The sequence below is a fragment of the Chenopodium album genome, chromosome 25, assembly GCF_948465745.1.
Source record: "Chenopodium album chromosome 25, dcCheAlbu1.1, whole genome shotgun sequence".
NCBI lineage: Eukaryota > Viridiplantae > Streptophyta > Magnoliopsida > Caryophyllales > Amaranthaceae > Chenopodium > Chenopodium album.
In genome coordinates, this window is record NC_137858.1 from 10,821,474 (window position 1) to 10,833,955 (window position 12,482).

The 12,482-nt window shown below is 36.7% G+C and overlaps 2 protein-coding genes across 3 annotated transcripts; both read right to left on the reverse strand.

Moving 5' to 3' along the window:
• Positions 1 to 534: 534 nt before the first annotated feature.
• Positions 535 to 6,325, reverse strand: LOC145614803 (uncharacterized). The gene is made up of 7 exons (XM_081669868.1): positions 5,610 to 6,325; positions 4,865 to 4,917; positions 4,607 to 4,699; positions 4,294 to 4,517; positions 3,318 to 3,384; positions 1,172 to 1,282; positions 535 to 751 (listed from the first exon to the last, which is right to left on the reverse strand). The coding sequence occupies exons 1-7, from the start codon at positions 6,073 to 6,075 to the stop codon at positions 728 to 730; spliced, it is 1,038 nt and encodes a 345-aa protein (XP_081525994.1). The 5' UTR covers positions 6,076 to 6,325; the 3' UTR covers positions 535 to 727.
• Positions 6,326 to 6,994: 669 nt separating this feature from the next.
• LOC145614318 (uncharacterized) lies at positions 6,995 to 11,178 on the reverse strand. Of its 2 annotated transcripts, XR_014107088.1 has the most exons (5): positions 10,979 to 11,178; positions 10,815 to 10,868; positions 10,655 to 10,706; positions 7,527 to 7,887; positions 6,995 to 7,252 (listed from the first exon to the last, which is right to left on the reverse strand). XR_014107088.1 is itself a non-coding variant. In XM_081669356.1 (4 exons), the coding sequence occupies exons 1-4, from the start codon at positions 11,116 to 11,118 to the stop codon at positions 7,693 to 7,695; spliced, it is 441 nt and encodes a 146-aa protein (XP_081525482.1). In that variant the 5' UTR covers positions 11,119 to 11,178; the 3' UTR covers positions 7,384 to 7,692. The 2 variants fall into 2 exon arrangements, 1 of the variants encoding a protein (XP_081525482.1); XM_081669356.1 differs by lacking the exon at positions 6,995 to 7,252 and having other exon boundaries at positions 7,384 to 7,887.
• Positions 11,179 to 12,482: the final 1,304 nt, after the last annotated feature.

Sequence of the window (12,482 nt, forward strand, 5' to 3'; positions counted from 1 at the left end):
GATTCCCACCCCCGAACGTTAAGGATTCGGCCTTGTAACCTTAGTGTTTCGGTTTTCCCAAATCCCAACCAATTAAACCAAACAAGAGTCTTTCTTGGTTTTCCAACCTTACTAAACGTCAAAATGAACAGGTACTACTTGAAGTATTTCAAAGTATTTTCTACGGTTTCAAATTGATACTCTGTACATCAAAGGCTTGGAGTTTTGTACAGTAGTTGCAACACTAGCAATTAATTAGGACAACTTAAATTTATGGATTTATTCTAGATGCGGTGATATAAATGATTGTGGAAGTTGACAGTATTGACCAAAATCACATGTTGGCACATTTTTTAAGAGAGATTGAGTCATAAATTTTGACATGAAATATCCCAAAACAGAGGAGGAAGAAAACTGTAGAACTTTCCAAAGGAAGAGATAATTTAAGAAGGTTCACATGAATTTCATGAATATGAACTGGAGCAGAACATTTTAATATTTCTAAGTCAAAAATGATTTTCAGACGTTCATTCTGTTCACTTTGCAGAGAATTAGTCCAACTGAAAATTACAACTGTGGATTTTTTTTTTTTGCCCTTTTCCATTATTTCTCACGTGAATTTAACAAATCAATTAAACGAAATAAAAACTCGAGCTAAGAATTTTGTTATTAATTCTATTGTTCAATTTACATGATAAAAATGTAACCTATAAATTTTACAAAGTCTACGTACATTCGTGCTTCTCTTTCACTCAATGTCCTTCATTGCATCCTGCAAAACACAAGGAAAATAAAGCTTCAATATTTTCGAAGTTCTGTCATGTGCGAAGGCACTGTAATCATAATTGATTTTTGAAGCTTAATTGACCATGGGATTCAGACACGGATAGCAACAGCATTATAGATTACTCCCTAAAATTTTTGTTAAACTCTATGACAGGCTGACAGCAGACTTTCTAAAAAATCAAATACTCGTAGTAAAAGTTTGATTGTCATTCAGACTGAATATATGTATGAGACATTAAAACTAATGACAAATTTACCAAAATCACTTTCAAAGGCATTCCGCTAATTATTGGAGTTTTGAAATAATAATCTTTTACCAAATACCAAGAGATGGATTACACTATAATTCACATATGTTGGTTTAATAATATAGTGAGACAACAATGAAGTACTCCAGAGGCATTACCTTGGCAAGTTTTGTGACATAAGAAGCAGCAAGAGCTGTTGCTAATAATCCCAGCCCCAATGTAAGAAGTTGACCATTCCCTCCCGTCACACCAACCCCGGTTTCTTCTTGCTGTACAGAAAGAATGGTACAATTAGACATATAGTTGCCCAGGTAACCAGAAGCAGACAGCAGTATAAGTTAAAATTTGAGTACAAATTGGACACGAAATCTTCACAGTTAAACAATAACCTAGCAGGGCAAGCAGTCCATCCATATTTGGTTTAGCAAGGAAACATCATTGTTATGACAGCAAATCAGACTCCACAAAACATTCAGAAAAGAAACAGAACAAATTAACTTGTCCAGGCAACTTCTGCTTGATCTCAACATTGGCTAGGGGCTTATTGATTCCAGAATATTTAGAACCAATTCATATTTAGCAAGACATCTGTCAGCTCTTTAAGCAATTGGTCGAGAGAGGAAGGATCAGTGAGGGGAGAAGAAAAATTAATGAAAATGGCGTTTGAAGACTTCATGACTACAACCTAAGGCAATTCCAATACTAGGCCCCAACAGCTTAGGAAATCCCTTAACATCCTAGTATCCCTTTATTAAAGGTACTAATAACATCTTTGCGAGTTTTGAACAGATACATTAAAAGAAGAAAATAATGAACCAAACATATATCATCACAATCACTGCAATATCAATATAATTATTACCTCATCTCCTTCTAAACTGAATGTCCTAAGAGAGTAAAAGCCCTTCCCAATCTTAACACTTTGCTTGGATAAGAGAAAATAGATTAAGAGAGGGAGAGGGGGGGAGTAAAGGGAAGGGAACACCTTTCCCTACCCTTCCTTTCCCCTCTATCTAACTATCCAAGCAAAGTGTAGGTTGACTCCGGAGTTCCAGAACGGAAACATAAAAGGGTAATGAGGGGTAAGAAATTAAGAAAAGGATATTTGTTAAATAGGCATAGGGAATGAAAGCCATTTCTCCTGATCAATGTTTAAAAAAACCGATGATCTTAAATTTATTCTCTTCCTATTGTCATCCTCACAGGCACCCTTTTCTTTATCTCTATCACTCTCAAACTCCCAAACCATATATCATAACCACCAACACGGCAACAGATCATGGTCTCTCTCTCTCCCTCTCTCTCTTCACTTTTGTCCTTCCCTCCCCCTTTTTCATACGACCACGTCACTAACATTTCGATTCTTATTTATTTATACATGGATCCCTTAAATATCGGTTATCATCACCACTGACCTATTCAGGACTCTCAGGAAACCTTAATTGGGGAGCAAGTATCTTTCAAACTGATGACAAAGTGGAAATCAAAAATCTGTGTGGAAAGGTACAGACTTGCAGTGTTGGAAGTTGGGCTATGACAGATTGTTGGGTACAGCTAGAGATGATGCCCATGAGATTTGGGATAATCAAGGGGACCAAGTAGGTGGTTTGGGATTATTGGATAGCTTCAGGTTGATAAAGGAGCTGGATGTGGTGCATTTCTGTGGAGGGAAAGCGGACAGAATTGTTGGTTTGGGTGGCAGTAGAAGATTGGATTGATGGTCGTTAGGAATTAGGAAGGGAGATGGGAGGGAAAATGGTGTTTGTGAGTGAGAACATGGAACTATGGCAGTCCTGTCAAGGGAGAGGTGAGGGTGGGTATGAGGTAGGTGGTGCAATGTGAAAGATCCCATAGTGGGAGGTTAAAATACCAAGAGGTATGGAACAAAAAGAGGGAATTCGGATGTATACACTAAGGATAAATGGGAATGGAAAGCAGATAGAGAGAATCATCTACTCATAAAAGAGGATAAGAGTATCAATTTCCCCTGATGGCTTGCTTGATAACAAACCAGCCACTGATCAAAGTAAGGGTGCTCTAAAAACTTCATTTCTATGCACTCAGCAACTAAAGCCAAGATACACAGCTTAATTTTCATTTGATCAGTCACTACTGTTTTAACCAAAAGTCACTAATAAGTTTTTCATTCCCATTTCCTATCTCAACTTGGGTAGAACAAAAATACTCCAGGTAGATACTTGGTAACAAAATGAAAGGAATTTGTTTTGTTTTGTTTTTTTTTTTTTTTTTTTTTTTTTTTTTGAGGAACTCATAAAAGATATCAAGTTGTAGAATGCTACTCACAATAATTGCCCGACCAAAAGCTCCGGCATTCACATACGCCCATGTCCCTGGAAGCATCCCCAACCAACTGCATGATATTGAGTGCTGAGTTAGTATGTCAGCAAATGAGTCTAGATAAACAATTTCAGGCAACTTAATCATCAGCTTTTAGCACCATAAAGATGCTTGATAAAAAAATTAATGAGCTTGATATGCAGAATATGCTAGTGCAAGTAAAACTGCATTCGCATCAATGGAAATAACAAGACAGCAGTTACATGCCCATTAAAGAATAAAAATGATCCAACAAATAAGTATATGATATATGTCACATAATGAATAAAAAATTATTTAAACTTATTAAAATCATAATAATTTTGAAAACAGACATCAAAAAAGTGAAAACAACTTTTTCTTGTTTCCAGTTTTTGGTTTTTAGTTTTCAAAAAAACAGAAAACTGAAAACCAAAAATGATGCCAAACAATACTGAAATGCAATTAGCTGATCATTGAAACTACTATATACTTGGAATAATTCAATATTAAACAGCAAACCAAAACACAATAGATAAACTGTACAGTGTACACGGATATGGAACGGACCCAAAAGCTCAATACACAAAGACAGGATATGTCCTTTCGCCACACTATATGTCTCCACACATTGTTTTCAAGGTGCACATCTTGAAAATTGGTGCTGCACTTACTGCTTAGACCAGGAAGTTTACTCATAAATTACATTTGGACCTTCTTCTCACTTTTGAATTTTATTGTAAAAAGACTTCAAGAAAACATCATCAGTAACACACCCTAGGATCTTGTTGCTTCAACAAAGCTTATACCAAGAGCCTAGCCACAAGTCTAAGGACAAGCCTCTAAACCACCAGTTGCAGCCCAACCAGGGTATTAGATAATGCAGCACTCAGCAAACACCATTTAGTCATTTACCACCACAACTAAATCAAGAAGCATAATAGTGAGATAGCAAGAACCATACCTTGCCAAAACATAGGGGACAAATTTGACGGACGTAAGTCCATACAAGTAATTCCCTAGGGAAAAGGGAAGCAAGGGACTCAAGCGAAGGAGGGCAACAATTCTGAAACCATTCTCTCCAATGGCTTTATCAATTGCTTTGAACTTTTTGTTTCCTTCAACAAGTTTCAATATTCGCTCACGGGCAAAGTATCTTGCAATTAGAAAAGCAATGCTTGCTGCTAACTGAAACAGAAACAAGAGAAACCTAAGTATACTTAGCAATAATGATTGCATTTGGTTACACAAAAGAGACAGGAGGGACAAAAACTCACTGTTCCACTGATGGAAACAAGTACAGTTCCAATGACAGAACCAAATAAAAGACCGGCAGACATTGTCAATGGAATTGCCGGAATTGCAAGAACCTAAAAGAAATGGCATAAGCTTAGTTTAAGGAAACAGAATCCAATCCATCAAGCTCATAGGATGACCAAATCATTCATGGATTAGTTCCTAGATTAAGATTCCACTAGCTGGATTCTTCCAATAAAAACTTTTGGTGATAGGAAAGACATAGGAGGATAACAAACCTCAAGTCCAGCATATACAAGCACAAATAATGCATATCCTGCTGGCCCATAACCTGTACACTGAAAGTACTCCATGAGAATCAGGATCAAAAAATTTACTAAGGATACACAATATATCTCCAAAATTACATAATATAATGATCAACTCCTTAACCCCCAAATCTATCATCAAAAATACTCCCTCCTCACCTCACTTAACTCCAAATGAAATAAGTACTATCAGTATTTCAAAATGTCCATAAAAGGTTTTCATCTTCCCTAAAATAGAAATAATTGGTCATTGGATTTTCTATTTTCCTAACATATCCTAACTTAAATTCAGTGAACAAAAGAAATCTTAACACTCAAAAGGGACTCCAACAGTCACAGATGCTCTCCTTTCAAATTTATTCATCACATTATTAGTTCAAATTATACTACCGACATATCTATTAATTCCATATGAAGTGATTACTATTTCAAGATGTCCGGAAAAAGTTGTCATAGTCCCTCTAGCATTTCCTTAATTATACCAAAGTGAAATGTAGCACAAACTTAACAATCAAAATGGAGTCCATCTGCCCAAAACCAACACTCACATATACTCCTTCCCTACATTACTCGTTCGTAACAATTCAAGGATGTCTGGAAAAAGTTGTCACATTTCCTAAATAGGGATAATTGATAATTGAAATTCCTAACATGTACTAACTTATAAAAATGAACTGAAACAGAACATATACTAAACAATCAAAACAGAAATTACCTTCAATCAACGTAGAAAACTGAGTCAAGAAACTATTAATTTGATCCCTATAAAAATACCCAGCAGCTCCAAACCCACCAACAACACCAACTAACAACAACCCAGCAACAATAGTACCTTTAATAGCAGTATCACCTTCCAATTCACCCTCTTCCACCTCATCTTTCGAACCCGAATCATCGGATTTCGAATCATCATCTTCCGGTTTGGGGTTCCAATTCAACAAACGTCGAAGACTCTGAGGAGGAGGGGATTTCTGAAGAGTAGTTTGCGAAGTTTTTTGCTGCTGTTTCTTCGAAGACGAACAAGAAGGACTCAGAAATTGAAACCGCCGCGGCAACCTGCCGCAGGTTCTGCTACTTCTGGTGGTTGTAGGTGGAGGAGAGAGAGAAGAAGAGGGTGAATTGGAGGAGGAGAGAGAAGATATGTATGGTGATGGTGGTCTTAGGATTAAGAGACTACGCATTTTTCTGGGTTTTTGATACCTTTTTCTTCAGTTTTCTTGCTGAATTTTTGTTGAATTTTTCTGGGAAATTCAAGAGAATGATGAAGAAGGTGGTGGAAGAAGAGTGAGTGCCATGGAAATATGAGTGGAGGTCTGTTTGACAAAAATGTAGTTCGAAGTTTTAGGAGGAGCAGTGTTGGTGTGATCTTCTGGAGGGTGCTCTGGAGAAAAGGAATATCCCTGCTTATGCTGACCACAATTTTCCATCATCTAGTAATCTTGTACTACGTATGTCTCTATGGGAACTAGGAGAGGTGGTGAATGGGTCGTTTGGGTTGAGTTCGGATATGTTTATTTGGTTGTATTTGGCTAATAAGTTGGATTGGTTTTCTTTCAAATATTTAGGGTTGTTCTGATTGACTGAAGTAAGCTGAACTAAACTTTTGGAGCTGAATTGAACTGAATATTTTATGAGAGAAGAAGTTAAGAACTGAACTGAACTCATTGGAACTGAAGTGAGAATAATCTAAAGAGAACAAGTCCTTAGTTAACTTGTAATGAAATAGTTCAATTTTGGTTAAATTAAGTTTTGAATTGGGTTGATTTTGAATCCTCTAATTTGGTCTATTATTTCAATAGGGTTGTGTTTTGTCACACTAATTCACAAGTAATCCACGAAGTACTTCGTATTAGATATGGATATGAGTTCATATCAGACTTTAGAAGGCAGAGCAGACGGAACTCTTAGTACACTACTACCTGATTAGTTTGGAATCTTTGGATATGAGTTCAGACTCTAGAGGCAGAACAGACGGAACACTACTACCTGATTAGTTGGTAAAGTATTAGAATTAACCTATAAGATTTGGTTTGAATCTTGTATACATCATTGCATTATAGTATATAATCTGTTATGGACTTTGTTTCCTTATACAATTTTTCACTATTATTATAACGATATGGCCTATTCATAATACACCCTAGCTTATTCAAAACTCGACCCTAACTTGAGAAATACTCTTTATGACAAAAGATCATCAATTTTTGGCCATTAACCCCTATTCAACCCTAACTCAAGAAATTCAATACAAAAGCTTTCATACAGGACAACTTTCAAAGCCACCTATCATAGCTTTTCGTTGTTGCTACTGCATCAATACCTCCAAGCAAACTAGCCACCTTGCTCTCACCTACAAGGCTGCAGCCATGACAGTGATTAGTGACGATGACCGTTCCTTATCAATATAAATTCAAGGAAAGATTTTCTGCACACCGAACAAGGAACTTCTTAAAGGCACTTCATGTAGTTAACCAAATAGTTTAAAGCACTTAACAAAAATAATACACAGTACAACTATTATTTTCTACAGCTTTTACAGCAAGAGGAAAAAAATAAAATAACTTAACATTAAACCGACTCCAAACCTATCTTTGCAGAAAATTACCTTACCTAATGTGTATCTAACTCTCACCTGAAACAAGCACAAACTGGAAAACTGAGTAATAGAAACCAGAATGGAAGGCCAAATGTGTGCCTGCAAGTCTGCAACGATATTGTATACTCATATATGTTTTACATGGGAATAACATCTTAATACTAAAACCAAACCAGCATACACAGCAAGGCTTAATCCATTCTTAGGCAGTTTCCAGTTCTTGTAGGTTACCATTTCCTGCATGTTTCCCCTTAAACTTTAACAAGGTTAAGCCTGGTTTCTGTATAGAAGCTGCCAGTTGCTGAAGCTGATTGCCGACCGTGGCTTGCAACTGCTGAGGACAGAAGCGGTCACGTCTTTCCAGAATTTCAATTGCAGAGTTTGCCACAATGCTTATCTATGAAAACACAGTTAAGTTCATTCTTGATCAAGAAGCCCATATAGTCTTAAGTTGTTAATAAAATACAAAATCGACAGCTAATAAATTACGACAACGGCTAATAATTCATCAGATACAAAGATATACAGATGCAATTGTGACAAAATCCAACACTACTACTTGACATATAAACTAGCAAATACTCCATAACAATAAAGACAAGTTTGTGGACAAAGTGTACTGACCAGCTTGTAGGTAGTTACTGAAATACTTTGCAATTGTCTCAACCCTCAAGAAACAGAAGGCTAAGGTTTGTAGGTTACAGAATGAATATTTTACTTCACAGCAGTAAGTTCAACATCAAGCAAAAGTCATATGCTGATAAGGTATCCAGGAATGGTCATCAATCTAGTTAAAGCATTAAAGGCAGAATTCATGTCTTACCTAAACCAAAAACTAGTCAAATATGGCCAATATGGGGTTGTTTGGTTCAAGGGAAGGAAAATAAATCAAGACAGAAAAGGAAAGGAGAGAAATGAAAGCCCTTTCAATTTACCCATGACTTATTTGTGAAAAGGAAAGAGTATCGAGATCAGTACATTGTGTTTGGTAGACCAATTTAATCAAATCCCTACCGCTTCTCCCTTTCTGGCTTTCTCTATGCACCCCAAAACCTACTTTTATCTTGCCACTTTTCTAACTCTACCACATTGACTTTAGTGATCAGATTGGACCACCTAAGAATGATCTGCCGGATAAAGGCCAAATTCTAGGCCAGAGTTTACCAAAAATGACAAACAGGGCGCTAAAAAGCACCAGTGGATTGTTTTTTTCAGAGATCTTTTTTTGAAAAAAAAAATATAAAGGTGCACTCTAGCAAAGTGGTGTGTTCTTGGATAGAAAGACCTAGAAATGGAAGTTCACAACTAGGGTGGTCAGTTGGTCACTGCAGTCGGTAGCAGAGTAAATATAGTGGCGGTGGATAGGAAGTTTGGAACAAGGATACTTGGTTAATTGTCATGAAACATGGATATAGTATAGTCATAGTGTGAAAGCGGATGAAGTTGATATAATGAGGCCTCCTGTTGGGTTGAGTGGGGGCAAGCAAGATGGTTCAGGTGGATGTAGGGTGGTCTGGCAATGTCAAGAAGACTGGTACTCAGATGTTTGTACTGCTAGGATATAAAGTAAATGTTGATACTGGGGAAGAGGGAGTGCTGGGTAAGGGGACCTGTGCTCTGTTGATTGTGAAACTCCATTTCCCTTACTTAAATTCCCTCTCCTGAATAATGATAATTGATAAAGCGTTACTGATCTAATACCAAGACCTTCTCTTGCCACACTCACACTCATGTAGTTGCATTGAAGTTTCAATTTCAACATACTTGATAGTTTGACAGAAGAGATTAACAATTAGTAAGTCATTTCTGATTGATTGACCCAGAAACTAAAGACAAGCTTAAATCCAGATATCCACCAATTTCCATATTGATAGTATAATAAATCCAATAGTAATATATTACAATTATACAGCTTGTAGAAACCCTAGGATTTTCTATGCAGTTGCAACATTATAACTAACCTTGAATCCTGTATTCCTGATACAAAACTAAGTCCCTTAGTTGATCAAACTCGGCTATGAGTGTCAGATATGGACATAAATTCAACTGTTGGGTACGTGGTCATATATTGAGGTTCAAAATTATTGACACACATTTTCCTGAGATTGGACACAGTTGCAGGGCATGACATTCATGAACATATTCCCAATTCTAAAATGAGGTTTACATGCATTTTCATGTAAGAAATATACATTGGATTTGTTCGCAAATTCTTGTTAAAAATAGATGTCAAGCCAATTTAAGTTATTCGCAAGCTAGTGTTGAGAAAGTTTCCCTCTCTTATAGCATTTGTATCTGAGTATCTCTATAATCTGAATTCAAAAATGAGGTATCAGACTAGTCAGTCTATCCTAAAAGGCTAAAACCAGTTCTCAACTTCCCGGCTTGCCGCTCAATCCTTCTACCCTATTAGAGAATCTACAGTTAACAATAATGCCTTACTAGGTGAACAAATCCTGTTAGCATAGCTCAACAAAGTTGTCAACATATGATCAGGCAACTTGCTCATCAGTCAAACCCGAAGAACTGTCTCCACTTTGAAACAGAAATATCTGAAACTACATATTAACCATAATTCACGAAAAGGACAACAGTGAAGGTTGCAAATGAACTTCATGTTAACTAAGGTAAAAAAATGGCTCTGTTAGGCTCAATTTGATAAGCAGGAAACCCATTTCCTAAGACAAAGGGAAAGCTTCATCAAAAAGAAAATAGTGGCAAGCCACGAGATGATTGAAATTATTAGGTTGAAACGGAAGTAAGGAACCGACATATTCATAGATAACTCGTGACTACTGACTGGGCTCGACTAAAGCTTTTGGTTAAAGATAGTGTGTAAAATTGAGAAACTATATAAAACCTCTACTAATCAACACGAAACTTGTCAGAAACCCCTACAAACCATGAAAATAGTATAACTATATTGGTGCATTGGTGGAAGGGGAAGATGGTTTGGCTATACTGCGTAATTGGACAGCTAAATATAAATTTAATTGATGCAACACAGAGAAACCAAAACTGTAGCTAAAACCAAATTAAGGTCCAAATAAAGAGAGCTTATACAATTAAGTATTGCTAATTAAAACATGAAATTCTCCGGTATATTTAGCAACAAAAGCTATTTCAATGGGAAATTAAGCAGTAACAAGCAAAGAAATTCTCACCGAATTAGAGGCCATTTCTAGCAACCCTTTAGCAATTGGGACGATGCAGAACCTAAATTTAACAATAAATAATCAGAAAATCATGAACAAATGAAGCAATTGGTAAAATTAAAATTAGCAAAATTGAGACAACAAAATGGAGAAATAGTAGATAAATTACATTCCGCGGCCACCAGCAAGAGCTTCTTCAGATGGGTTTTTCCATTCATCAATTCTGACCCCAAAAATGATTTTTTAAAAAAAATAATAAAATCAGCTTTAATTTATAGAACACTAAATTGAGAGAGAATTATAGAAGGAAAGAAACAGGAGGAGAGAACTGACACCCAACCGTAGCGGCGGTCGAAGAGGAGGCGCTTGGTGGTGGAGGTGGTTGGCGTCGTGGTGGTGGTGGTGGAGTTAGGAGTAGTATTTGTGAAAGATAATTGAGTGGTTTTGAATTCCATGCCTTTTTCTTCCTTCATTTTTCGTCTACTCTATCAAGCATTCAAGCACTCGCACTCGTAACTACTCTGTACTCCGTAGAATTTAAGGGGAACGAGATGTATTAGGGGATAAAGGGGGCATGGCCGCATGGTTCAAGCCTGCATAGACTTATGTGCTGTGTGGCTGCGCTCAAGCGGGTCGTGTTTTGAATAGAGTATGAAATAGTCGTGGCATTTTGGGCTCATGTTGATCTTTTAGGTGTAGGAGCCGATCTACGTGTTGTGCCAATGTGCAAAGGTTGAGGGCCTACGTGTAGTACATGTTAAATATTATTGTGTAGGTCGATTTATCGTGCTCGTGCCAAATATATAGAATGATGTTCATGAACGATTTATGGTGTAGTAACATAACTCTTGTGTGCGTCACGCCATGTTTGTGTCGTGCCTAACCGACCGTCATAACATCTGACCCATGTTCATCTATGTTATGGGAGATAGTTGTATTTTTTTTCAAGTGCACATAATACTGTATTAAATTGCAAATGCCCCTCCTCCTTACCAGCCCCGTTACATATTAGCTCTAAAATGACATTTTTTTTCCTAAAAAGTAATATACTCTTTCCATCCCTAAATGATCTTCTCGTTTTAATTTCCTTTTTAAGCGTCCCAAAATATTGTTTCCGTTTCATTTTTTTTCCTTTTTGACCACCATAAAAAGACTAAATTATCCTCTCTTTTTTTTTTTTTTTAAATTTACTAAACTACCTAACTTCGCTAGTGGTTTCTTGCTGTCAGTTCCAAGCCTGGATAAAGGAGGGAGGGTTACGGTAGGCCAGTGACAGCCAGTGTAAAACCTTGTCACATTGCTTGACATGAGCAACAATGATTGAAAGTAGTACTAGGATAGGTGACGTAGTCCTCATGTTCGCTCATATAGCTGACCTCATCTATAAGATTAAGGCGTTTAAGCGAAAGAAAAAGAATTTACTAAAGTGCCTAAAATAACCCCACATATATTCTCTATGCATTTTTATCTCATCCATGTGCATGTACTTTATTCTTTTTCATATATTTACTACCTGCGACCCACTTACAATTCTTTTACTTTTCTCTCTTTTTAATATAGTTTATACACTTTTTTCTCCTATTTTTTAATTTTCGTGAACTTTGACAAGCAGTGAGATCATTTAGAGACAAAAAGGAGTATTATTGTATTAAACATGAACGACTATCCGTACAGCATGAAATACAATAACCCACCTTGTTGCAAGATGGGATATTCCTGATTGTTCAGAGCTTATTTGTATTGACTCTATCCCGCAAGGTGTTTTAGCCTTGTCGGAACTTGATTTGAAATAATAATCCTGCTAACGTTTCCCTGAAAAAAAAAAAGAAAGAAAGAA